Source organism: Bubalus kerabau, chromosome 8, assembly GCF_029407905.1.
Source record: "Bubalus kerabau isolate K-KA32 ecotype Philippines breed swamp buffalo chromosome 8, PCC_UOA_SB_1v2, whole genome shotgun sequence".
Lineage (NCBI taxonomy): Eukaryota > Metazoa > Chordata > Mammalia > Artiodactyla > Bovidae > Bubalus > Bubalus kerabau.
Window position 1 is genome coordinate 96,432,524 of NC_073631.1, and position 27,626 is coordinate 96,460,149.

A 27,626-nucleotide genomic window follows, 5' to 3' on the forward strand; every position below is an offset into this window, starting at 1 on the left:
TGGCCATGGCCGCTGCCCGCCTCGCACGGGGGCCGGAGCTCGTGCTCCTGGGGCTGCTGCTGCTGCTAGGGGGCCCGGGCCGGGGGGCGGCCTTGAGCGGGAACGCGACCCGGCCGGGGCCCTGGAGCGCGGGCGGGAGCGCGAGAAGGAGTGCAGCCGTGACCGGCCCTCCGCCGCTGCTGAGCCACTGCGGCCGGGCCGCCCCCTGCGAGCCGCTGCGCTACAACGTGTGCCTCGGCTCGGCGCTGCCCTACGGGGCCACCTCCACGCTGCTGGCCGGGGATTCGGACTCCCAGGAGGAGGCGCACGGCAAGCTCGTGCTCTGGTCGGGTAAGCGCGCGGGAGCCGGAGCCCGGGTCGGGGGCCGTGGCGGTGGGTTGTGGGGACTCTCCGAAAGAATAGGCTTGGGCCTGAGCTTGTGAGAGGTGGGAGCAGCACCCGGGACAGTTGGAGGAACAGAGTCTGAAACTTGGGAGGCAGGCTTGAGACCCTGGGGTGATGAAGAGGGAGGGCGAGGAAGTTGAGGGAGTGGGTCACAAAGGGCCTGAGCAGGGTAGGAAGCAAAGGATGGGGGGGGGGGCGGGGATGAAGGCCCCCGGAGCGAGAGGGTGGGGGCTCTGAGCCACAAGAAAGGACATCTTTTTTTTTTTTTTTTTTAATTTAAGAAGAGATGCTCCACGTAGGTGCCACTCTGGAAGCAGGGTCCTCGGGAATGCAAGGTGTTTAGACCTTGGAGCAGAGACCAGGAAATCGAATTGGAGAGGGAAAGATGGGGGTAGAAGATTTAGGCATTGAGGGAAGATGGGGAGAAAAAATTGAGTGAAATTTGTGAAAGGTAAGAAACCCCTGGTAATGACTAATTAAAAGGTAATCAGAAAGCTCCAGAAATCTTGTTTTGGGAGCCAGAAGTCCAGAGGATTGTGATCTTGTCCTGCTTTTGACAGGAGATTTCGGTTTCCTCATCTGAAAAATGGGGACTCTGTTCCCTGTCCGAAATTGTGAAGGAATGAGACTCTTCTAACCATCATCTGTGTGTTCTTGGGAAGTTTGGGTTCTCAGACTGGTCTGCGTTGAGGAAGGACACTTAAGTCTGGAGTGTCCAGGCCCTTGGATACTTACATGGTGGCCTGAAGTCCCAGAAGCCTCACCTCAAGCTGGGATTATGACCTGATCTGAAAAACTGCAGACTAAACCCAAGCAGGTCCTTCTTTAGCAGTGTGGAGTGGATTAGCTCCCCGCTTGTCACTCTTCCGGGCTGGGGACCTAAAGATAAGGGAAGGGAACTTGCCTCACCACCCCTTGCTTGTAGCTAGTGTGATTCCAAAATTGTCCTTGAAGAAACAGAAACTAAAATCAAAAGCCAGGAGCAGACATGGGAACCTCCTTCTTTTGATAGGTCTTGGATGTCCCGCATGTCCATTCTGCCCCAGCATCTTGATAGAGAAGTGTTTGTAGGCTGCCTGTCATTGTCACATTGACCGCTGGAGTTCTGAGTCTTTGCCGGATGTTGAACAAAGCCATGTCATTCCTCGCTTGGTACAGATGTCAGAGGAAGAACTTGGAGGATGGTACCCATAGTGGAGCCACATCCTTTGTGGGTATTGGATTCTAAAGTCAACATGTAGGCAGAAACCATGTGTAATCAACAGTAACTTTGAAAAAAATCACAAATGGCCACAATGTCAGGTCTCTGTGACTTTGTGTTCATATCCTCTTTTATGGTAGTATGTTTGTATGCATGTGCAACATATAGTAATGCACAGTATGTAAGAAGGGGCATACATAGAAAATATAATTTTAGTTTTTAAAATTACATAAATGCAGAAATGATAAAATTAAAAAAACACACACGCAAAAGAAAGGTATCAACAAGATTTCTTTGAGTTTGCTAAGTTGCTTCAGTCATGTCCGACTCTTTGCAACCCCATGGACTATAGCCTGCCAGTCTCCTGTCCATGGGATTCTCCAGGCAAGAGTACTGGAGTGGGTTGCCATTTCCTTCTCCACCTTTGAGTTTAGGAGCCAATTGTATGGAAAATCTAAATGTCTCCAAACTAGAATCTCACCCAGTTCTGAGCTGCTCACACTATGAAAGGATATGTTCCTCCCATCTCTCTCTTCTTATTTATTTAACAGGGGCTTATGGTTGAATTCCCCCAACTTAAATGCATGTGTGATGCTGCCCTTCTGTAGTTATCATCAAATCAAGGTGGAAGGATATGAACCTCTCTCCAGCCCAAGCTCCTGAAAGCAGTTGCTGGGCAGAAGTGGTTTTGGCAGAAAAGTTTAGGAGTTAGAACCATCTGCTGGCTGCATAGGTTTGAACCTCACTAGCTGTGACTCTGGTGGGACACAGTCCTGCAGGGGTTCCGGCACTGAGCCCTGGTCCTTAGTTAACTCTGAGTTCTTCTCTGCCCTCATCCTTCATCCCTCAGCTCAGTCCCGTTCCCATATGCTTTCTGGATGTTCCTTTTCTATGTCTAGTCTTTCTGCTAGATGTTTCATGTGAAGTAGAGCCAGAAGTAGGTATAGGTATGGGCTGGATCAGTAAGTGGGTAGAGTGAACCAGAGCCAAAAGTGAGAATCACAGAGAACCCTTCAGCTAAGAGTTCTGGCTAGTGATTTGTCCTGTCCTGAGCTAGTAGACTTGATTTGGCTTAAGACGTAGTCAGTGTCATCTGGCTCTTGGAGGTGTTTTTGTAGGTGGAAATGATTTAGGGTGTCTGTAAACTTGAAAGTAGAGACTTGTTCTTTTCTTTTTTTTTTTTTTTTAATCTCAGAGTTCTGAGTACATAGCTTTCCACTCATTCATTCAGTTAGGTGTTTGGATGCTGGCTACAAGTCATCCTGGATCAGTTTCTGGGGCAGATAAAGATGGAGAATACAGACAGGATCCCTGCCGTCAAGGGAAGACAGACAATTAAACCAGGCTTTAGCAATACCTCTACAAGGTATTGTGACCTGGTAGGATGATGAAGGAACACAGAGGACTTTGGGGAACAGTGAGAGACCCCCGGAGGAACTGACATTTAACCCACAACCTGAGAAATAAGTAGGAGTTTCTGGGGCCAAGGATGATTTGGGTGGGAAGGGATAGGAAGAGGATATAGATGTACAAAGGTGTAGAGGCGAGAGGGCTTGATACTTTTAAGGAAGTATAAGAATTTCAGTAGAAATGAATCAAAGCATGTGAGGGATAGGATTCTGAGAGATAAGACCTAGAGAATTAGAAAATAAAGGGATTCATATCCCATATTGGAAAGTTTGGATGTTTGCTGGAAAATAAGAAGGGGGCACTGAAGTCTTTTAATGAAGAGAGATGGAATCATATTTACATTTCAGACCGATCTCCTTGAGTACTGTGTGAAGAAGCCATGAGAGGAAGGGAAGCCTGAAGCCAGTTTGCTTGTTGAAGGGATGGTTGAAGTAGAGATGATGGTGGTCAGTACTGGAGTGACAGCCTGGAAGAAATGGACAGATCCTGGGATTTCACAAGTAGAACCAATGGGACTTGCTGATGAGTGAGCAGGAGGACCCAGGTTTCAGGCTTGGATGGAAGGTGGTATCATTCCCTCTCACTAAGCTGGAGAATGCTAGAAGAGGAGGAGGTTTAAGAAGAAAGTACGAGTTCGTTTTGGTCATGTGAATTAGAGGGGCTCATTGGACATCTGTGTGGAAAGTGAATGTCGCTCAATCGTGTCTGACTCTTTGCCACCCCATGGACTATAAAGTCCATGGAATTCTCCAGGCCAGAATACTGGAGTGGGTAGCCACGGCTTCTTTACCAGCTGAGTCACTAGGGAAGACATCTGTGTGGAGAGTCCCAGCAAACCTAGAATTGTTTTGTTGCTCAGTTGTGTCTGACTCCTTGCGACCCCATGAATTGCAGCATGCCAGGCTTCCCTGTCCTTCACCATCTCCCGGAGTTTGTTCAGAATCATGTCCATTGAGTTGGTGATGCTATCCAATCATCTCATCCTCTGTCACCCGCTTCTCCTCCTGCCCTCAATCTTTCCCACCATCAGGATCTTTTCAAATGTGTCGGCTCTTCGCATCAGGTGGCCAAAGTATTGGAGCTTCAGCTTCAGCATCAGTCCTTCCAATGAATATTCTGGACTGATTTCCTTTAGGATTGACTGGTTTGAGCTCCTTGAAGTCCAAGGGACTCTGAAGAGTCTTCTCCAACACCACAGTTCAAAAGCATCAATTCTTTGATGCTCAACCAAACCTAGAATAGGAGTTGTTGAAGAGAGGTAGCCACTATGAGCTTCCTCAGCCTAGACTGCTGAGCCTTTGGAAGTGAGGAATATCTCAGGTTGGGCCAATTTGTAAGTTTATATAGAACTCAGGTCTGTCTCGCCTATATCTTTCAACTCTCTAGACTTGGGCTTCTTCAGGCAATCAGCATCTTACCCCAGGATAGTATGAAATGTCTCCTCGCAGGCTTTCCAAGCTGACCAGACAAACATACTTATCCAGGCTATGGCCCACATTTGGCCAGACCTGGCTGGTTTGGTAAGTGGGGTAAGAAAGCAAAGAGACCTGTGGCTGGCAGGGGAAATATGTCTCTGAGCACCAGCACGTAGCCTCTTTGACCACTGCTGTGCTCTGTGTGTGCACAGGGGTGTGCAGCCCTGTCCCCCAGCTGGGGGCAGCTGGTAGGGAAGAGCTGGAGAAGCTGGGAGGAATTTCTCATTTGCTACTCAGACATCTAGCTGAGAGATTGAGAGGAGGTCTGTTATTTGCAAAGGCAGACCAGAAAGAATTTCCTTAGAGCTGTTCCCAAACCTGGCTGATGATCAGAATCATTTTTAAAATATATATTTTTGGAAAGTATAAAAATACAGAGAAACACCCATGGGCTCAAGTTTTCATTTTTGCTTCAGATTTTTACCTTTTGAGTTGTGAAATGTAGCCTGTATACAGAAGGTGCATATGACACAGAGGTACTAAATAATAAATAAATATAAAATGACACCTGAGTCAAGTGATGGTGGGCCACCTGGGAGCTCCCTCTGTCTTTTCCAATTACATCTCCTTCCCTCCTCTTCTAGAAGTAACCACTACCCGGATGTTTTTGATCATTCCCTCTTTCCTCCATAGTTTTACCATCTAGTTTTGGAATCCCTGAACAGTGTATTTCAGTTTTGCATGTTTTTTACCTCTAAACAGATGGAACTGAGCTGTGTGTATTCTTTTTTGTCTTACTTCTTTTGCTCTATGTTATTTTGTAAAATTCAACCATGTTGTTGCAGCTTATTTTTCATTGCTGAATAGTACTCCATTGTAGAATATACCACAATTTATCTATTTTATTGTTCTTTTTTGTTTGTTTTTGTTTTTGGCTGTGCTGGGTCTTTGTTACTGCTCGAGGGCTTTCTCTAGTTGCAGTGAGCAGGAACTACTCTTCATTGCGATGCACAGGCTTCTCTTGTTGCATTACATGCGCTCTAGGGCGTGCGAGCTTCAGTACTTGTATCATGTGGGCTCAGTAGTTGTGGTACACAGGCTTAGTTGCTCCTTGGCCATGTGGGGTCCTCTCAGACCAGGGATCAAGTCCATGTCCCCTCATTGGCAGGTAGATTCTTAACCACTGGATCACCAGGAAAGTCCCCTTTTGGTTGTTCTTTAACATTTAAGTTATCTCTGTTTTTGGCTACTATGAATAACATTGCTGTGAATATTCTTTTCTGTATATCCTGGTGCCCCTAGGTCAAATTTCTCTAGGTACATACTGAGAGAAATGGAATCGCTAGGTAAGAGGGCACGCATATCAGCTTTGCTAGATAACGTCAGTTTTTCAAAATCATTGTACCAACTTCTACACTCACTATTCCTGTAGAAGAGTCACTGTGGCTCCATGTTATTTCTGACACTTGGTACTGTCAGTGTTTTAAATTTTTGCCAATCTAGAAGGTCTGAGTAGACCTTTCTCTGAAGAGGGCATATAGATGTCTCATGAAAAGATGTTCAACATTGTTAGTTATTAGAGAAATGCAAATCAAAACTACAATGAGATATTACTTCATACTGGTCTGAATGGCTATCATCAAAAAATCCACAAACAAATGCTGGATGAGGAGAAGGGAACCCTTCTACACTGTTGGTGTAAATGTAAATTGGTATAGCCACTATGGAGAACAGTATGGTAGTCCCTTAAAAAACTAAAAATAGAGCTACCATGTGACCCTGCAATCCCACTCCTGGGCATATATCTGGAGAAAAACATGATCCGAAAGGATACATGCACTCCAGTGTTCATTGCTGCACTGTTTACTGCCAAGATGTGGAAGCAACCTAAATGTTGATCAACAGAGGAATGGATGAAGAAGATATGGTACTTATATACAATGAAATATTATTTAGCCATTAAAAGAAAATTGATGTTGAGGAACCTATTTTCAGGGAAGGAAGGGAGATGCAGGTGTAAAGAATGGACTTGTGGACACAATGGGGGAGGGAGAGAGCGGGATGAATGGAGAAATAGCATCACCATATATACCCTATCAGCTGTAAGCTGGTGGTAAACTGCTGTGGAGCATAGGGAGCCCAGTCTGGCGCTCTGTGATGGCCTGGAGGGTTGGGATCAGGGAGGAGATGGAGGCTCGAGAGGAAGGGGATGTAGTATAATTATGGCTGATTTGCATTGTTGTATGGCAGAAACCAACACAACGCTGCAAAATTTTTTTTAATTTAAATGAACAATTATTACACACAAAAAAGAATGAAATAATGTCATTTTCAGTAACATGGATGGACCTAGAGAGTGTCACACTGAGTGAAGTAAGTCAGAGGAGAAACATCGTATGGCATCCCTTATACGTGGAATCTAAAAAGAAATTTTACAAATGAACTTACAAAACAGAAAGAGACACAGATTTAGAAAACAAACTTATGGTTGCCAAGGAGAAGGGATAGTTAGGGAGTTTGGGAAGGTCATGTACACACTGCTGTTTTCAAAGTGGATGACCCACCAGGACCTACTGTATAGCACATGGAACTCTGCTCAGTGTTATGTGCCAAGCTGGCTGGGAGGGAGGTTTGGAGGAGAATGGATATATATGTATGTGTGGCTGAGTCCCTTTCGGCTCACCTGAAACTACTACATTGTTAATTGGCTACACCCCAGGACAAAATAAAAAATTTAAAGTTTGAAAGAAAATTTTTTTTTGCCAGTCTAGTCTAGTGGCTGCGTGGTTGTATGTATTTGTGCTTTTAATTTGTATTTCCCTGATTGCTAGTGAGGTTAAGCACCATTTCAGATGTTCCTTCACCGGCCATTTAGATTTCTTCTTTTGTGAAACCTCTGTTCAGATCTTCGGCCCATTCTTCTGTCAGACTATCTGTCACATTTGTAAGATTTGTAGTTATTTATATACTCTATATATAAGTCCTTTATTGGTTATAAGTATTGAAAATACTTTCTATTCTGCAGCTTGCCTTTTCATTCTCTCAGTGTCTTCTGTTGGACAGAAGTTCTGAACTTTAAGGTAGTCATTTATCAACCTTTTATGATTAGTGCTTATTGTGTCTTACTTTTAAGTCCTTTCATACCACAAAGTCAAGAATTCATTCTGTTACCTTCTTTCCTTTCATTTTAGGTACATAATTCACCTGGAATTGATTATTTTAGAACTCCAGTTTCATATATATTGTCTCAACATCATCTATTTAAAAAAAATTCTTTTCTGTACTGGTCTGCCATAAATCAAGTGTTCAAATATATTTTTGTTTCTGGGATCTTTATTCCATTCCATACGTCTATTTGTCTATCTCTTATCATACCATCTTAATTATAATATCTTTTTTTTTTAACCATGCCTTTGGGCATGCAGGATCTCGGTTCCCCAACCAGAGATCAAACTCGTGTCCCCTGATTTGGGAACTTGGAGTCTTAACCACTGGACAACCAAGGAAATCCCTTTAATTATCATATCTTTATAGCATGGTCATTTTATAAAATTTTATTTTTAATTGGATGTTAATTGCTTTACAATGTTGTGTTGGTTTCTGCTATACAACAACATGAATCAGCCCTAAGTATATATATATTCCTTCCTTCTTGAACCTCCCTTCCACCCCAGCCCCCATCCCACCCCTGTACGTTGTCACAGAGCACCGTGCTGAGCTCCCTGTGTTGTATAGCAACTGCCCACTAGCTATCTGTTTTACATATGGTAATGTATATGTTTCAGTATAGCAGGGTTCTTTACCTTCTTTGAGCTATAAACCTTTTTGGCAGTCTGGTAAAACCTATGGGCCCCTTCTCAGTATAATATTTTTAATTCATAAAGTAGAACATGTAGGATTGAAAAGCATATAGGATTACAAAAGAAATGAATTATATTGAAATATAGTTATCAAGTGTTAAAAAACAAGTTTACAATCTAATGTATGTGTGCTTCTTTATTAGTACACTAGATAAGATTTAGTGTGGGTTTAATAAGCACTGTAATGTCAAGGTAGTGATGAGCAGTAAAAATATTTTGAGGTGTTTCCAACAAAAGTATCTAATTTCTATTTGTGACAGAGCCACAGGTACTGCTATCATTTCTGTGGTTTGTTGCTCATATTCATAATTGGGAAAGACTAAATTTCAGTTAGATATAATTTTTTCCCATCTAGGTTCATGGACCCCTAAATTCTCTTTGTGACCTCCAGGCTAAGAACCTCTGCTTTAGAGGATGGCACTATTTAATAGACAGTGTGGTCTATTCTTAACCCTTTGTATTTCATGTAAAAGTATTTGTTGGTGGTTTTGATTGGAATTACATTGAGTATATAGATTAATTTGATGACATCTTTACAATATTGTGTCTTCTAATCATTTCATTAAGTATTCTATGTAGATCTTTAATTTTCTCAGTATTTTTTGCAGTTTTCTGCAAAAAGTTCTAAATACCATTTGTTAGATTTATTCCTAGGTACTTGACATTTTAATGCTGTTATAAATTGTGCTTTTACATTTCATTTTGTTTGTTGCATAGAGATACAATTGATTTTAAATCCAGTAAACTAACTAAATTTATATACATACAAAGTTATCTCATTTGTGAATAATAAGTTTTGTTTCTCCTTTTTCAAGCTATATGTCCTATATTCTTTATTGCCTTACTGCACTACTTAAGACCTCCAGTACATGGTTAAATAGAAGTGATAATAGCAGCAGCAGTCTTCATTCTTGACTTTTTCTTCATTCTAAAGAGAAAGCTTTTATACCTTTCACCATTAAATGTGATATTTGGTATAGGAATCTTGTAGTTATATTTAATCAGATTAAGGAAATTTTCTTCTATTCCTAATTTGCCAATTATTATTTTTATCATGGATGGATGTTGAACTTTATCAACCACTTCCTCTGTTGAGATGATCATATGATTTTTTTCTGTCAACATGGTAAATTGCATTGATGAAATTTTCTAATGCTGAACCATCCTTAGCACAATGGTTTTCAACTCGATTGATCATCAGAATCACCCAAATTCTTTTTTAAAGTTTCAGTTTGGTTCAGTTCAGTTCAGGCGCTCAGTTGTGTCTGACTCTTTGTGACCCCATGAATTGCAGCACGCCAGGCCTCCCTGTCCATCACCAACTCCCGGAGTTCACTCAGACTCATGTCCATCGAGTCAGTGATGCCATCCAGCCATCTCATCCTCTGTCATCCCCTTCTCCTGCCCCCAATCCCTCCCAGCATCAGAGTCTTTTCCAATGAGTCAACTCTTCGCATGAGGTGGCCAAAGTACTGGAGTTTCAGCTTGAGCATCATTCCTTCCAAAGAAATCCCAGGGCTGATCTCCTTCAGAATGGACTGGTTGGATCTCCTTGTAGTCCAAGGGACTCTCGAGTCTTCTCCACCACAGTTCAAAAGCATCAATTCTTTGGTGCTCAGCTTTCTTCACAGTCCAACTCTCACATCCGTACATGACCACTGGAAAAACCATAGCCTTGACTAGATGGACCTTTGTTGGCAAAGTAATATCTCTGCTTTTCAATATGCTATCTAGGTTGGTCATAACTTTCCTTCCAAGGAGTAAGCGTCTTTTACTTTCATGGCTGCAGTCACCATCTGCAGTGATTTTGGAGCCCCAAAAAATAAAGTCTGACACTGTTTCCACTGTTTCCCCATCTATTTCCCATGAAGTGATGGGACCGGATGGCATGATCTTAGTTTTCTGAATTTTGAGCTTTAAGCCAACTTTTTCCCTCTCCTCTTTTCACTTTCATCAAGAGGCTTTTTAGTTCCTCTTCACTTTCTGCCATAAGGGTGGTGTCATCTGCATATCTGAGGTAAAATTGTATCAAATATTATTTTTAAAGTACATAAATATAGAAAAAGTGAAGAAACTATTATAACACCTATGTTCATATTTTTTCTTTTTATTTCGTATTTTATTAAGGAAATAAAACAAGGGAATTCCCTGGCAGTCCAGTGGTTAAGTCTCACAGCCAGAAAAAAAGAAAAAAAATAGATAAAATCGATGTCCCCTTTCTTCTTGTTTCCAGTTGCATTTCCTTCTCTTCTCTGGGAAGCTTCCCCCATCCCAGTAATTTGCATCTTTATTTTTTAAGCTAAATTACTTTAATAAAATAGGTAGTACAAAATTGAAAAGTAACCAAAGTTAAACCCTTCCATTTCTGCTTCCTGCTCCCCATTTCTCCTCCCACAGGCAACTGCCAACACTAGTTTTGTGTCTTTTTGTAGAATCTAACGTGTACAAATGTATGTGCGTTCTTATTTTCCCTCCCATAACCAGTAGTGGTTCTGCAGGCTCAGTTGAGTGTCCTCTACTCAACTGCACCCGTTTAACAGGATATAGTGAAGGTTGTTTCAGTTCATCACAAATGGTTCAAGCCTCGATAGTGTTCTATTATATTGATGTGTGACATTTTATTTAGTAGGTCTCCTATTGATGGATATATATTAAGGATGTTTCTACTCTTTTGCTATTACAAACAATATTACAATAAATAATCTTATATATGATTTTTGTGAACATATAAAGTGGAATTGTGAGTATATTTGATAGCTGGTATCAGACAGTCTCCATAAGTGTTTAATAATTTTTATTCCTACTAAAAATGTACAAAACTGCCAGTTTCCCCTACGCTGTTGCCAATGTAGCATTTTCAAATGTTTTGACCTTTATCCTTCTAAAGATTAAAAAAATATGTCATTATAGTTCTATTCCACACTTATTGAGTGAGACTGAACATCTCTTTATGTTTTTAAAGGCCATTTGTATTTTCTGTGTGTGATCTCTTGTTTATCTTTTGCCCGTTTTTCTATAGGATTATGAATTTCTTATTGATTTAGAAGAGCTTTATGCACATAAGGAAAGTAATTCTTTCTTTACCTGTGATGTTTATTGGAAATATATTTTCTCAGTGTGTTGCTTTTCTTATGATCTTGTTTTTTACCCTACTGAATTTATCTGTTTTTCTGCATGGCAGGCAGGTTCATTCTTTACCACCAGCACCACCTGGGAAGCCACTATCTATTTTTCTGAAGTCTTTTCTTCAAATCTTTTATTTCAAAATTTCTAGTTTTGCATCATACTTCAAAAGGCTTTTTCCACTCTAGGATTTTCAAAAAACATTTTCCACTTTTTCTTCTAGTAGTCTAATTTTTTAAAAAATAATGTAGTTATTTTGATTCATCTGGAATTTATTTTTTATGTAAGAAATGGGGTAAGGATCCAACTTATTTTTTCCCCAAGCTGCCTCATCAGTTGTCTTTCTTTTTTTTTAAGCAATTTGATTTTTTAGCTTTTCTTCAGTGAGTTTTTACTTTTAAAATTAATTTTTATTTTATATTTAAAATTAGTTTTATTACATTTTATTATTTCAAATTAATTTACAATGCTGTGTTAGTTTCTGCTGTATAGCAAGGTGAATCATTATACATATACATATATCCACTCTTTTTCAGATTCTATTCCCTGTAGATCATTACAGTGTATTGAATAGAGTGCCCTGTGCTATGCAGTAGGTTTGTTTTTTCTTTTTCTCTTTTTTCTGGCTGCACTGCACTGCATGGGGGATCTTAGTTCCCTGACCAGGGGATCAAACACGAGTCCGCTGCATTGAAGTTTGGGGTCTTAACCAGTGGACTGCCAGGGAAGTTCCCTCAATTGTCTTTCAAGATTTATTTAATAATCTATCTTTTCCTTGAGGATTTTATTTTTAAAGTACAAAACAATATTTAAAATGAAAAAAAAAAGAAAAGTTGCACACTTTAAAAAGCTGATAATTGGGACCTCCCTGGTGATCCAGTGGCTAAGACTTTGAGCTCCCAATGCAGGGGGCCTCAGTCCAACCCCTGGTCAGGAAACTAGATCCCACATGCTGCAACTAAGATCCCAGTGCAGCCAAATATGTAAACAAATTATATATATATATATATATATATATATATATATATACATATATACACACATACACACATACATATATTCAAAGCTGATAATTACCACAAATATCACAAAATCCAGAAAAATAAAGGATATAGTATGTATGTGTGTGTGCATGTGTTCTATTAATAGTTATTCATTGTTATATTACAAAGCATTCCAAAACCTGATGGCTTAAAACAAGAACCATTCCTTTTGCTCATGAGTCTACAATCTGGGCAGCACTCAGCAGGGATGGGTTGCTTCTGTTCCCAGATGTCTGTGGCCTTCACTGGGATATCTGGAAAAGTTAGGAACTTGAAAAAATGCAGCATCTCTTTCTCTTTCAAGGAGAAGGGGACAACAGAGGATGAGGTGGTTGGATGGCATCACTGACGTGATAGACATGAGTTTGAGTAGGCTCCAGGAGTTGGTGATGGACAGGGAAGCCTGGTGTGCTGCAGTCCGTGGGGTCACAAAGAGTCAGACACGGCTGAGCCACTGAACTGAACTGAACTGAACTTTCCCTTTCTTCTTTTGGCCCCAGGGTCTGTCTATACAGTCTCTCCACCAGGCCTCTTCAGCAGGACAGCCTTGGGATAGTTAATCTGATTACATGGCAACTGGGCTCCAAGAACAAGGGTTCCAAGAGACCCAGGCAAAAACCGAATGGCTTCTTATTATGATCAAGGCTTGAGAGTCTGAGAACATCACTGCCACCACATTTTATTGGTGGAGCAAGTCACTAAGACCAGCCCATATTCCACAGTATCTTTATTCAACGTCTATCTGTTTCTCCTCTAAAATACATTTTATTCTAGGGAGCTCCTCCCTATTTAAAATGTATTGTTTAATAAACATCCAGTAAAATTCACTTTCTTTGTTGTCACAGTTCTATGAGTTTAGACAAAGGCATAGCCTGGATGCAGCCACTGCATTCGAGATGGAGAACAGCCCCATCACCCCCAAATGTTCCCTCGTGCTGTCCCTTGGTAGGCAAAGTCCTCTCCTACTCTATCCCCTAGCAACCACTGCTGTGTCCTCCACCCATACCCAGGCAGTCAGAATTTTGGAGACTGGGTTCTCCATCTAGAGGGATAAAGGTCCCCCAGGTGATTTTGATTTGAGTCAGGTCTGAGAACTGTTGTTGGGGACATGTCTTCTTTTAAAATATCAGTTCAGTTCAGTTGCTCAATTGTATCTGACTCTATGGCACCCCACTCCAGTGTTCTTGCCTGGAGAGTCCCAGGGACGGGGGAGCCTAGTGGGCTGCCGTTTATGGGGTCACACAGAGTCGGACACAACTGAAGCGATTTAGCAGCAGCAGCAGCTATAGCCCCATGGATTGGAGCACGCCAGGCTTCCAAGGAGCAAGCATCTTAATTTCATGGCTGCAGTCACTTTCATCACTGCAGTCATCTGCAGTGATTTTGGAGCCCAAGAAAATAAAGTCTGTCACTTAAAAAAAATTTATATATATATATAATTTTGCTGCATTGGGTCTTAATTGCTGCATGTGGATCTTTAGTTGCAGCATGTGGGATCTAGTCCCCTGATCAGGGATCAAACCTGGGCAGAGTCTTAGCCGCTGAACCACCAGGGAAGTCCCCCAAGAACACTGCCTATTAAGCAATAGGAATTTGCTTTGCACCCTTAGAATAGGCTTTGCTAGTGAGAGCTATGAGTGGTCAGAGGCCTCAGATAAGTAACAGTAACAGCTAATATCTCTTGAGTGCTTAGTATATGACAGGTACTGGGCTATGTACATTTGGCACATTATCTCACTCTGCACCACAGTTCCACTAAATCTTTTATCCCCATTTCACAGATGAGGAAATTAAGGCTCAAGATTAAGTAATTTGTCCAAGATCACACAGCCAGGAAATGGTAAAGCCACAATTTGGACTAAGGCAGGCCAAATTTTGAGGTCCATGCTCCTTATCCCTCCCTCCCCAAAAGAGAAGTTACCTGCCCCCACCAGCTCCAGCCTGGGCAGTTCCCCATGTTGGCTCTCACTTCCTCAGAAGCTTCTCCTAATACAACATCTTGTTTGGGAAATTGGTGTTCCTGCAGGAGGGATGATTCAGGAGGAGCAGAGGGATGGAATGCTGAAGTGAGCTTAGCCACGGGGGAGCAGGGTAGAGGCCTGGGCTGGGGCGGGGTTGCTGGGAGACCTCCACCTGCGTGCGTCTTGCTGACAAGACCTTTCCTCCCCCTGCACTGGATACAGCCTCCTCTGTTTCTCTCCATCTGATTTCCTGTTTCCTCTTCTGGCTTTGGAGTACCTGGCTCCCCTGACTACCTCTTCCTAAACTCCTACCTGTTCTCTGTCCCACCTCAGCTTGGTAAGAGGAACAAGGGTCCGGGGGTCTGGGCAAGGGAAAACACCTCCTGGATCTGGTGCACGGGCCCTGTGGGGGTGGGTCCCACAGCCCTCCTTCCGCATGGACTGTAGAAGGTTTAAGAATGCCCCTAAAAAAGTCAAAGGTAAATTGATTTTGGGTTCTCAGCCAGAGGTGCCAACAGTCCTTTAGTGGGTCATTTTGAAATGGGGGCTTTTTAAAAACTTTAATTGAACTGCAATATATTAATACATGGAGAAAAGGGCACAGATTGATTTTCACAAGGTAAATATACCTATGTAACTGGTACCAGATCAAGAAATAGAATACTACCAATGTCCCAGAAGTCCTCTTCAAGCCTCTTCCAGTCCCAACCCTGGAGTGGGAGGGGTAGGGAGCATATTTTTGGTTGTCACTAGGACTTAGGGTTTCTGTTGGCATTTAGTGGGCAGGGTCTAGGGATGCCAAATGTCCTGCAGTACATGGGACAGTTCTGTACAAAGAATGGTCCCGCCCAAATGCCCGGCTGAGAAATGCTGTGCCTGAGGGTCCTGAGCAGTCATGGCCTGCAGCATGGCCAAGAGAGATGCCTTAGGCCCAGGGAACGGGGATGCAGCTGGGTCTGTGGGTCAGAGTGAGGAGGGGTCTTCACTGCAATGTATCCACACTGTGGCTACACCCGCAGGCCTCCGGAATGCCCCCCGCTGCTGGGCAGTGATCCAGCCCCTACTATGTGCTGTGTACATGCCTAAGTGTGAGAACGACCGGGTGGAGCTGCCCAGCCGCACCCTCTGCCAGGCCACCCGCGGCCCCTGTGCCATCGTGGAGAGGGAGCGGGGCTGGCCCGACTTCCTGCGCTGCACCCCTGACCACTTCCCCGAGGGCTGCCCGGTGAGTGCTCTGCAGGGCCGGGGCTGAGCTGGGCATGGGGACAGGGCCCAGCAGGGGCAGGGAAGCTCAGAGCCTACTGTGCTGAAAGATCCCAAGTCATGGGCTCAGCGAGCCACAGACCCAAACCAAAACTGGGCCAGTCCATCAGGGGTTATCTTATCTAGCTATAAAACATTTTTGAGCACCCACTCTGTTACTCACTGGGGAGTTACAGGAGTCATGAGTGACAAACCTATTCTCAGAAAGTTTATCGTCTGTTTAGGGAGTCAGGGCTTGGGCTTGCACATGTAAAACGCAAGCGACACCAAGACAGGGATGGGATCTAGTTCTAGAGTGAAGGAGAGCACATTAATAATAATAGTAATCATTATTTATTACTGTCCAAATACATTTTAAACATCTTACATTTATTTATTCATTTAACCCTTAGATCACACCATGAAGTAAGTACTGCTGTCCTATAGATCAGGAAACGGAGCTAACAGGGAGGTCACATAACTTGCCCTAGGCTATGTGGTCCCTGAGCGGCAAGGCTGGGATTCAGATGCTGGAAGGTTGTCTACAGCACCTGCGCTTTCAGCCTCTCTGCCGTGCTAACCCTGCACCTCTTATTAAACCAAAGGTCACCTCGAGCCTACTGCTTTCCACTGTATTGTCTTCTCCCCTTCTCTCCTTGCCAGAATGAGGTGCAGAACATCAAGTTCAACAGTTCCGGCCAATGCGAGGCTCCCTTGGTTCGGACTGACAACCCCAAGAGCTGGTATGAGGATGTGGAGGGCTGTGGGATCCAGTGTCAGAACCCGCTGTTCACCGAGGCCGAGCACCAGGACATGCACACCTACATCGCGGCCTTCGGGGCTGTCACGGGCCTCTGCACACTCTTCACCCTGGTCAGCAGAGGGCAGGCCCCGGGTGGAGGGCAGAGGGAGAGGTGGGGGCCCGGGACCCTCAGGCTGCCTGTAAAGTAGGGAGGGAGCCAGTTGTCCGTGGGAGGCTGGGCTCTGGGAATCGGGGGGAGGAGAACTTGACAGGGGTCTTCAGGGAAGGGTGGTGATTAGAGGGGTGGGGAGTTCCAATAAGAGTGGCAGAACAGCCCTAACCCCGTGGAATGGGCCCCTCTTCTCTCTTCTAGGCCACATTTGTGGCTGACTGGCGGAACTCCAACCGCTACCCCGCCGTCATCCTCTTCTATGTCAATGCATGTTTCTTCGTGGGCAGCATTGGCTGGCTGGCCCAGTTCATGGATGGGGCCCGCCGGGAGATCGTCTGCCGTGCTGATGGCACCATGAGGCTTGGGGAGCCCACGTAGGTGTCCTGGGTTCCCAGAGGCGAGGGCGAGGGGAAGAGGCTGATGCCCATTTTCCACAAAAGGGGCAGGTTGGACTGGAAATGGAGACTTCAGCATGGGATTCAGCTCTGCCTTGTTGCACCCAGGGTCTTCAGCACTAGAGCCTGGACTCTTCACATCTTCTGTATCCTCTTCACTTCTGACCCAAGCCTGGTCTCCAAGCCCTGACTCCTAGAAGAAACTTCAGACCTTAGAAGCCAGGAGTCTGGGGACCACAGGGCCAGAGGGGGGGAGACTTAGTAGATAGAATACAGAATGAGCACCCCAAGTGACACCCCACTTGTCTGCGCAGCTCCAATGAGACCCTGTCCTGCGTCATCATCTTTGTCATCGTGTACTATGCCCTGATGGCCGGCGTCGTCTGGTTTGTGGTCCTCACCTACGCCTGGCACACCTCCTTCAAAGCCCTGGGGACCACCTACCAGCCTCTCTCGGGCAAGACTTCTTACTTCCACCTGCTCACGTGGTCACTCCCCTTTGTCCTCACTGTGGCAATCCTCGCCGTGGCCCAGGTCTAGTGACTGGTACGGGGTGGGGACGCGTGTGGGGCGGACGTGGGTGCGGGAGAAAGTGACCCACTCTGTCCCCCTACCCCTTCCTCCTGCAGGTGGACGGGGACTCTGTAAGCGGCATCTGTTTTGTGGGCTATAAGAACTACCGATACCGCGCTGGCTTCGTGCTGGCCCCCATTGGCCTGGTGCTCATTGTGGGAGGTTACTTCCTCATCCGAGGTGAGTGAGGACTGGGCTGAGCACCTGCTCTGTGTAAGCAGGAGTCAGGAGCTGCCAGCTCTGCTGCCTTTGAGGCAGGACCTCAGCTGGCTCACTGGGGCCTTGGGGCAAAGGGGAAGGACAGACATAGCACCACAGACAGACACAGCACCACGTCACTTGGTGTGGGGCAGCACCTTTGTTTGGCCAGAAAAATGCTGCCCTCAATCCAGCCTTATGTGAAGGCTAACGGCTTGCTGAGTGGAGCTTGGGCTGGGTCGCTACCCCTGCTCAGCTCTGACCAGATGCCCTTGTGTAATAAACACCTTGAGTGACCTACCTCGTCCACGTGGGCCAGCTGGGGGCCTTCCATCGTGTGTGTGCCCTGAATTTATATACACGCTCAGTCTCTGGAGCTTGGTTTCTCAGCTCCTTTCTGCCCACGGTGCACACACACGCAGAGTTTTCACAACACACACAGATTCTCTATTTCCCTGTTTCAATCTGCCGCCTCCACAATGAGCCTCCGTGTCTGAGCTCATTTTTGTTGAGCGTTCTCTGTAAACTTCAGTTTCCTCCCCCAGCTCCTGTTCAGCCCACCTTGTTTCCGTCTCCTTGGCAGTGGCTGGGCCTCTGATGTGTTTTGTATCTGTGTGTTCCTGTGCGGTAGCCACCAGCCACGTGTGTTGAAACTAGTCCAGGTTGAGACGTGTCATAGCATAAAATACAAACTGCACTTCAAAGACTCAAGCACACACAGAAGTAAACAGTCTCATTAACAGCTTGTTATACGGATTACACGTTGAAATGATAATGTAGACAATGATTTATTGTTTTTAAGGTGCATTGAAGTTAATTTCATTTGTGTCCCTTTACTTTTTGAAGGTGGCTTCTAAAAAATTTGAGATTATGAGTTGTTATTCAGTTGCGCAGTCATGTCTGACTCTTTGTGGCCCCATGGACTGCAGCATGCCAGGCTTCCTTGTCTTTCACTGTCTCCCAGAGTTTGCCCAGACTCGTGTCCATTGAATTGATGATGCCATTCAGCCATCTCTGGAAAATTTGACATTATGAGTGTGGCTCACATTATATTTCTCTTGGAGAGCACTATCCTGGGGTCTCTTCTTTGGCCTTTTTCATCAGAATAACTTTGACCCACTGCCTTTCTTGGGGAGGCTGGACCAGGAGTGAGGCGTCTTTGGTCTCCACTGTCTCCCTGCCCTGCTCCAGTCTTTCCTGTCCGTAGCATGTCTGCCACCAGCTGCACTCCAGTGTCTCCAGTTCCTCCAGCTTTAAATCAGCACAAAAGTCATCAGACCTGGGATTCCAGGACCATAGGACCCTCCTGGGATGCCACACACCCATCCCTCCCAGAAGAGTGGTCTGGCCCCCACTAATGTCTGCCATTTCCCTTATGTTCAGGAGTCATGACCCTGTTCTCCATCAAGAGCAACCACCCTGGGCTGCTGAGCGAAAAGGCAGCCAGCAAGATCAACGAGACCATGCTGCGACTGGGTGAGTGGGTCCGTCCATCACCACGCCCACTGGGGAAGGGTATTGGAGGCTGAAGTTAGCAGCCAGGGGGCAAGACTAGGCTCTGTGCGTGTGTGTGTGTGCGTGTGTGTGTGTGTGTTGGCGGTGATGCTGGTGGTAGCAGCTCAAAAGGGAAGGTACCTTCCTTCTCAGTTGGAAGAATTCAAGTTCATGTCAACACTTGAGGCCTATTTAGAGCCCTCAAGTGCCTCTAATTTCTTATCTTATTTTGGAGAAAACAATTCTTTTGTATGTTTTATTGACGTGTACTTGAATCACAATGTTAATTTCTAGTGTATAGAACAGTGACTCAGATATATATATCTACAGATACTTTTTCATATTCTTTTCATTATGGTTTATGACAGGATATTGAATATAGTTCCCTATGCTATACAATAGGACCTTGTGTATCTATTTCATATAGAGTAGTTTCTCTGTGCTAATCCCAAACTCCTGATTTATCCGTGCCCCACTTCCCCCACCTTGGTAACCATAAGTTTGTAGAGAAAACAGTTTTTAAACTGAGCCCAGCACAAAGTCACCCCAGAGTCTTTCAGGCCCATGTGGGGCGAACACCTCCTCCCTACCGCCACTCCCACACCTGGGATGGGTGACACCCTGCCCCACCCCTGACCCTCCACAGGCATTTTTGGCTTCCTGGCCTTTGGCTTTGTGCTCATCACCTTCAGCTGCCACTTCTACGACTTCTTCAACCAGGCTGAGTGGGAGCGCAGCTTCCGGGACTATGTGCTGTGAGTGGGGGACTGGGGGCCTGCAGTGGTGGGCACTGGAGACCCCTCTCTGTGGTCCAGCAGGGGTCCGTTAGGTTCCAACCTCAGAGGGCGAGAGAAACTGCCCGTCTTGCTTTGGGTGCTCACACTGTTAGTTGCTCCGTAATTTGCAGACATGGCCAACAGCCCTGGGGTCCCTGCCCAGCTCCGCCCTTCCCTCTCATCCCCAAGGCTGCCTGGCTGGTGCGTTTGTAACTGTTAAGCCATTGTATGTTTTGGCTTCTCCCCACCTCTTGTGTTGGCCACAGATCTTGCTTTCTATTTCTCATGGACTCTTTACAGAGCGTATTGCAGATCCCTGCACAGCAATAGTTATTGCTCTACAACAGGTTAACAACCCATTAATGCTTTCTGGGTTTGCCTGTGCTTTTTTTGTGTCACATGATGATAAATCTGCGAGGGTAAGGCACCTCAGCTACTTCAAGAAGTGCAGTCCATACTGATACCAGGAATAGGAGTTAAAATGCTCATTGGGACTTCCATGGTGGTCCAATGGCTAAGACCCCATGCTCCCAATGAAGGGGCCTGGGTTTGATCCTTAGTCAGGGAACTGACTGCAACATGCTGACTCCCACATGCGCAACTAAGACCCTTCTTATTTATTCCTTCAAATAAATAAATAAATACATTTTAAAAATCCTAAGTGCTTCAGACTCTTCCTTAAAGGCTCCAGCGTCCAGTGTGTGTCTGGGTCCCTCCCCCAGAAATTTGATTTCATTGAATGGGGTGTGGCCCAAACATCAAGAGTCATTAAAAGCTCCCAGGTGACTCTAATGATCACCTAGGATTGCAAATCATTGATGTGGGCTTCACTCTTTCTAGTGTTGGGATTGATTGTCTGGGCAACCACCAGGGAGACTCAGAAAGCTTCACCCGTCTACTACCCCTTGCCACAGATGCCAGGCCAATGTGACCATCGGGCTGCCCACCAAGAAGCCCATCCCTGACTGTGAGATCAAGAATCGCCCCAGCCTCCTGGTGGAGAAGATCAACCTATTTGCCATGTTTGGAACTGGCATTTCCATGAGCACCTGGGTCTGGACCAAGGCCACGCTGCTCATCTGGAGGCGCACCTGGTGCAGGTGGGGTCAGCAGCAGCCCGTCCTGACCTGGCTGCCTCGTTCTCTCAGTCTCAGCATCCTGTAGGCTCGGTCAGGTCTCACAAGTCCCAGCGCAGCCTTGAGCAGGTGTGATTTCTAAGGGGCCGAGCAGCCGAAAGCGGCCTTTCCTGTGGCTCACCACTGCACCCTGGTGACACCTTGTGTCCTTGCGAGGATGGGCCAAGGACTGTGCCTTCATGTCTTCTAAGAGAGGAGTGATTCGAGAGCTGGGCACAGGAGCCCTGCATTCTAGCCTCCCTTTTTGGCAGAGAAGGCCTCTCTACTCTTCAGGGCTCTGGAGGCTCCTTTCCTGGAGGGAATGGATTTGCTGGTCTTTTGCAAGATTTGAGGGGAAGTGGCTGCTCCATGCCCCCTGCCCCATCTTTCTGCCCTCAGGTTGACGGGGCAGAGTGATGATGAACCCAAACGGATCAAGAAAAGCAAGATGATCGCCAAGGCCTTCTCCAAGCGGCGGGAGCTGCTGCAGAACCCAGGCCAGGAGCTCTCCTTCAGCATGCACACCGTCTCCCACGACGGGCCTGTGGGTGAGCTGCCACTCTGTTCTCCTCTGGAGCCCATTCCCAGTTCCCTTCCAGGCTGGTGTGGCTTCATGGTCTGTTTGCAAGGCTGTGAGGAATGGTGCTCCTTCTTCTGTTCACATACTCCTTCTTCTCCAACCCGCCACCCCCATCCCCCCAACCACTCCATCCCAGGCTACTCTCCCCTCTGTTTCTGCTCCTGGGTCTGCTTACTGGTGATTTGGTTCCAAAGGACTCATCTCCCTCACCTTCAACCGTCTTCTTCCCCTGTTCTCCCTGGGCTACTGGAAGTCAGGTTTCTGGCACTGGGTTTCTGGCGTCTCCTCAGGCCCCCATGCCCTTCAAACCGGGGATCGGTAGAGATCTGGCTGTGCCCACCAGGGTGGGCTTTCTGTGCTAAGTTAAGTGGGAGCCAAGGGCTGGGGGAAGGTGAATGGTACCAAATATGGAAGGAGCAGTCACGGTGAGGGCCTGGGCAGTCATGGCACCTCGCCCTTTCCTTCCATCTCCACAGCGGGCTTGGCCTTTGACCTCAATGAGCCCTCAGCCGACGTGTCCTCTGCCTGGGCCCAGCACGTCACCAAGATGGTGGCCCGGAGAGGTGCCATACTGCCCCAGGATGTGTCTGTCACCCCAGTGGCAACGCCAGGTATGGGTTTCCACTCCTGTAGGAAGGTGGGGGATGTTGAGGCTGGAAGAAAGTCCTGGGAGTGGAGTAACAGGAGCTGCCGGCAGGGGAGAGGGAGGGGAAGGCCTTGGAGAACTATAGCATGGGTCCCCGGCTCCAAGAGAAGGGGCCCGGGGAGAGAAGGTGCCATGCGCACAGAGCTTAGAGTCCCAGGCTCCCATTCTCTCTCCCACCGTCAGTGCCCCCAGAGGAAAAAGCCAACCTGTGGCTGGTTGAGGCAGAAATCTCCCCGGAGCTGGAGAAGCGCCTGGGCCGGAAGAAGAAGCGGAGGAAGAGGAAGAAGGAGGTGTGCCCGCTGGTGCCACCCCCGGAGCTTCACCTCCCCGCCCTGGGCCCTGCCTCTGCCCCTAGTGCGGTCCCTCGGCTGCCACAGCTGCCCCGACAGAAGTGCCTGGTGGCCGCGGGCGCCTGGGGACCTGGGGAGTCCTGCCGACCTGGAGCCTGGACTCTGGTCTCCAACCCCTTCTGCCCAGAGCCCAGCGCCCCAGCCCCTGTGGCCTGGGCGCAGGGCCGCCGGCAGGGACTGGGGCCCATTCACTCCCGCACCAACCTGATGGAGGCAGAACTCATGGATGCAGACTCCGACTTCTGAGCCTGGAGAGTAGGACCTGCAACAAGAAGGAGGAACAAATACCGTTCCGAGGCTTTTCTTCCTCCCTGAGAGTGCTTCTGTCCAGGATCTTATCTTCCCGAGCACCTGAGGGCCCAGTTCCTTCCCCGGAGAGTTCAGTGTGGACGGCTCATGGCACCAGGACTGCAGGAAGGAGCCCTGACATCTCCATGGATAGGCCTCACCGGGGCAGGGCCCTGGAGGTTAGGGTCCTTGATTCTGCCCCACCTGGCTGGCAGCGTCAGTCTCCAGCGGGGTCATGGGTAGCAGAGCTCCTAGTGTGGCGGTAAAGGTGCGAGCAAGGCTGCGTGGGCTTGCATGCATACTTGCATGGGCTGTGGTGGCCAGCCCCTGTCTGGCAGATGAGGGCTGGCTGCCCTTGTTTGTGCCAATGGGTGCCCTTCCCTGGCACTCTCAGACCAAAAGTGTTCATTGGGTCATTATCCCTTTGTCCACCTGAGGACAGAGCTCCTTTCTCCCCTTTCTGGTTGGTTGTGGGGCTGGGAGTACTTACTCCCATAGGGGCTGTAACCTCTCTTAAAAGTGTCCAGCTGGCTCCACCATAGGCCAGTAATCCACCCTGGGTGTTGTGGCACCCTTCTTTCCCCTTTCCCCTTTCGGTTCAACCAGGCCAGCCTTTTCCTGTTTCCTGTTTGTTGATTAGGACCCAGAGTTGCAGCATTTTCCATCCTGCCCCCACGCCCTACCCCTTTGCCACTGGGCTCCATCTCCAGGTGAGAGGTTGGTTCAGCCATAGAGCCTGGCATGGTGGAGAAGCTGCGAGTGATGGGAAGCCTCTGGGCCTCAGAGAGATGCATGCTATCTCTCAGGGGATGGATCCTCTGACTGAGGAACTACCCTTGGGAAGCTGCTGACACTTCAGCCAGGCAGGAACGCTTCCTTCAACTTCCACAGTTGGTGGGTGAAGAGGTTCCCACCTCTCATTACCCCCATCCAAGGCCCCAGTGTCAAGAACCAGACAGCAGGGAGCTTTAGCAGCTGGCTGGGTTCCAGATCAGAGGATAGGGATAAGGAAACAAAATATAAACAGTAAATAAAAGGTTTTTGTATAATCTATTGATGTGCTTCTTTCCAGAGGCCCCGTCTTGACCCACTTACCTGGTCGTAATCTCGTTTGTCCTTCACTTCCTCTGCAAACTATTCTGCAAGGCCAAGAGCTCAGTTCTAATGAGGTCACCACTGACAGATGTCGGGCCGATGTCAGCTTAATGTGCTGGCTGTCCTTCCTGGCCAGTTGGTTCTATATATGGACAAAGGCTCTGGCCACAGCTGCCTCACTGCGCATTGATCATGAGATGAATGAGCAAGGACGAGCAGCTTCTCCCTGCAGTGATGACACTTGCAGAAAGCAAGTGTCCCCTGCTGGGGAGTATAGGTGGGCATGGATCCTCATGGCAATCCCAGGCCCCCTCTGGGAACCTCTTGCCTCTACAAGGGATGTCTGTGGGACCAGGTGCATTCGCATCCACAGCTTCCTCCCCTTGGGCTGTCAGAGAAATTCAGGCTTCTCTGAGGGATGCCTGCTAGTCCCACTTCCTCCAGAAAGATGTCAGTAGAAAACTGGGAACTGGACTCAGGATCCTGTGGAAAGGAAGAGTGGGTGGAGGAAAGGGGGTGTTACCCACGGACGACTCAGAGGGTATTGTGCAGTATTAAGTGTGCCTGTTTATGGGTGTTGCTCAAGTGATGGGGACACAAGCAATTTGCCCAGAGCCAAATTCCAAAGGAAGAGGAAAGGGAACTAACACTGATTATCTACTATGTACTTTACATGTGTATAAGGATAATGATGATAACAATAAGAGCTAATTCTTATTAAATACTTGCTAGCTCTAAGCACTTTGTATCTATTAACCTGTTGAATCTCACAACAGACCTCAGAGGCACTGTTAACACCCCCAAGACACTTAGGTACAAGAAAAGTTCAAAAGTTTGCCTGAGAGAAAGTGATAACCCTGGCATTCCATCAGAGCCGTCTGGCTCCAGAGTCACCTGGTTCTTGGCCTCTGCACTCTGAGTGTTGTGCTTGTGCTTACTCATGCAATCGTGTCTGACTCTTTGCAACCCCATGGACTACCAAGCCAGACTCCTCTGTCCATGGGATTCTCCAGGCAAGAAGACTGGAGTGGGTTGCCATGCCTTCCTCCAGGGGATCTTCCCAACCCAGGGACTGAACCCAGATCTCTCATATTGCAAGCGGATTCTTTACCGTCTGAGCCACCAGGGAAGTCCCTGCACTCTGCTGCCTCTCCTTTAATTCGGAAGAGGCAGAGGAACTATTTTTCTGTAGCAACAAACTTCAGAGAAGTAAAATGACTTGCCCACAGACCTCATAGCTAGTAAGTAACACACTGGGCCCAGGGCCTTCCTAACTCTGCAGTCCAGACTCTTTCTGCTCTTAGGTCTGACTTTTGGTTTTTCCTCCTATCCACATTGCCCATGCTGTGTTCCCTCTGGCCTCCCCACATCCCCTTGTGCTTGCCCACCTTGCTCATTCTTGCCATCACTGCTCTTCTCAACAGTAGTAGAGCTAATTTCTATTTTTTTTTTAATTGAAGTATAGTTGATTTACAATGTTGTGTTAGTTTCAGGTGTACAGCAAAATGATTCAGTTACATATATATTTTTCAGATTCTTTTCCATTATAGATTATTATAAGATATTGAATATAGTTCTCTGTGCTACACAGTAGGTCCTTGTTGTTTATATTTAATAGTGGGTTTTATATATAATCCCAAACTAATTTATCCTTCCCTGTGTTTCCCCTTTGGTAATCATAAATTTGTTTGTCTGTGAGTCTATTTCTGTTTTGTAAGTAAGTTCATTTGTATCATTTTTTTTTTATTCCACGAGTGATATCATATGATATTTGTCTTTCTGACTTACTTAGTATGATAATCTCTAGGTCTGTCCAAGTAGCTGCAAATGGCATTGTTTCATTCTTTTTTATGGGCTGAGTTATATATATATATACCCCACCCTTTTTATCCGTTCATCTGTTGATGGACATTTAGGTTGCTTCCATGTCTGGCTATTGTAAATAGACCTGCTATGAACAGTGGGGTGCACGTATCTTTTCAAATTAGGGTTTTCATCGTTTACAGATATATGCCCAGGAATGGGATTGCTGGATCATACGTTATTTTTAGTTTTTTAAGGAACCTCCATACTGTTTTCCACAGTGACTACACCACCTCACATTCCCACCAACTGTATAGGAGGGTTCCCTTTTCTTCACATTCTCCAGCATCTATTATTTGTAGACTTTTTTTTTTTTTTGGCCACACCCATGGCTTGCAGGCTCTTAGATCCCCTATCAGGGATCCAACCTGGGCTCCAGCAGTGAAAATGCCAAGTCCTAACCACTGATCTGCCAGGGAATTCCCTATTTGTAAGGTTTGTGTGTGTGTGTGTGTGTGTGTGTATGTGTGATGACTGGTGTGAGGTGATACTTCATTGTAGTTTTTATGTTCATTTCTCTAATAATTAGCAGTGTTGAGCATCTTATGTTTTCATCTTGGCCATCTGTATGTCTTCAGTAGTAGAGCTATTTTTAAACCTTATCCATGCATGCATGCATGCTAAGTCGCATCAGTTGTGTCCGACTCTGTGCGACCCTATGGACAGCAGCCCACCAGGCTCTCCTGTCCACGGGATTTTCCAGGCAAGAATACAGGAGTGGGTTGCCATTTCCTTCTCCCAAAGCAGTATTCAAAACAATAAAAATGATCAGTGTTGTCTAATGATCTTTTTTGAAACAAGGGGAAGTATTAAATGACTTTCTTTCTATCTCCATGTACATCCCCTCCATCTCTTCTTTCTTTAGTTGTATTATAATGGTGTGTTGGAGGAGCTTATTCTGGGGTTTTAAAAAGCTGAGAAATGTTTGTTACCTGTCTGTTGAGGCTGATAGACTCTGTGACCACTAGAGGACACCGTGAGCCTACCTTTTGTGAACGCTGGCCAGGCAGCTGTTGGAAATCTGAAATTTTGTGGACACTCCCACAGACCAGTTGTATATTTTAGTATTTTTATAGGAATGAAAAATCTTGTGACTGAGAGCCACAGTGGCCACTTTCTTACCAAAACTCTTGAGTTAGACTCCTGAAAGAAACTCCTCAGGGTCCAAGAGGAACTTGGTTTGAGGGACTCCCTGTGGCTGTCCTGTTGTCCTGAGGTCAACATGTCTTCACCCCTCAAGTTGGCTCTGCCCTCAACAGCTCAACTGGGCCCCCCTTACCCCTCTCAAACTCAGTCATCCAACTTCCCAGTTTGTAAGACCTGCCTCTGTTGGTCCCAGATTCTTGTAAGCAGTATGTCCACTGCTCCAACCCTTCCTCTGCCTGTGTATGACTCTCTTTGTTTTTAATCTGAAAAACTAAAAAGATACAGAAAAGCACAAGGAACAACCTAATAAACACCCATATTCCCACTACTCAAATAAATTTTAAAATGTTAAAAAAAAAAACTTAAAAAAATGTTAACATATTTTCTTCCAACCTACATTTATGAAGAAATAAAGTAAAACAGATTTAGCTAAGTCCTCTTTGACCAACACCCCTATTTCATTTTTCCTCCCACTTTCCCTTTCCTCAACCAAAAAACAACTGTCTGCATTTAGTGTGTTTTCTTTCAGTCCATTTTTATATTTTCTTATGTGC

General features: G+C 46.2%; 1 protein-coding gene and 1 long non-coding RNA gene across 2 annotated transcripts; one reads left to right on the top strand and one right to left on the bottom strand.

The window, feature by feature from the left end:
* Nucleotides 1-27,412, top strand: SMO (smoothened, frizzled class receptor). Its single transcript, XM_055590876.1, has 12 exons — nt 1-330; nt 15,417-15,622; nt 16,303-16,512; nt 16,755-16,927; nt 17,263-17,482; nt 17,578-17,701; nt 19,103-19,195; nt 19,860-19,968; nt 20,904-21,089; nt 21,504-21,652; nt 22,161-22,295; nt 22,514-27,412. Exons 1-12 carry the CDS (start codon nt 6-8, stop codon nt 22,924-22,926), a joined length of 2,343 nt encoding a protein of 780 aa, XP_055446851.1. The 5' UTR covers nt 1-5; the 3' UTR covers nt 22,927-27,412.
* Nucleotides 18,446-24,199, bottom strand: LOC129659485 (uncharacterized). The gene is made up of 2 exons (XR_008718089.1): nt 24,064-24,199; nt 18,446-18,970 (listed from the first exon to the last, which is right to left on the bottom strand). It is a non-coding gene; the product is annotated as an uncharacterized LOC129659485 (long non-coding RNA).
* Nucleotides 27,413-27,626: the final 214 nt, after the last annotated feature.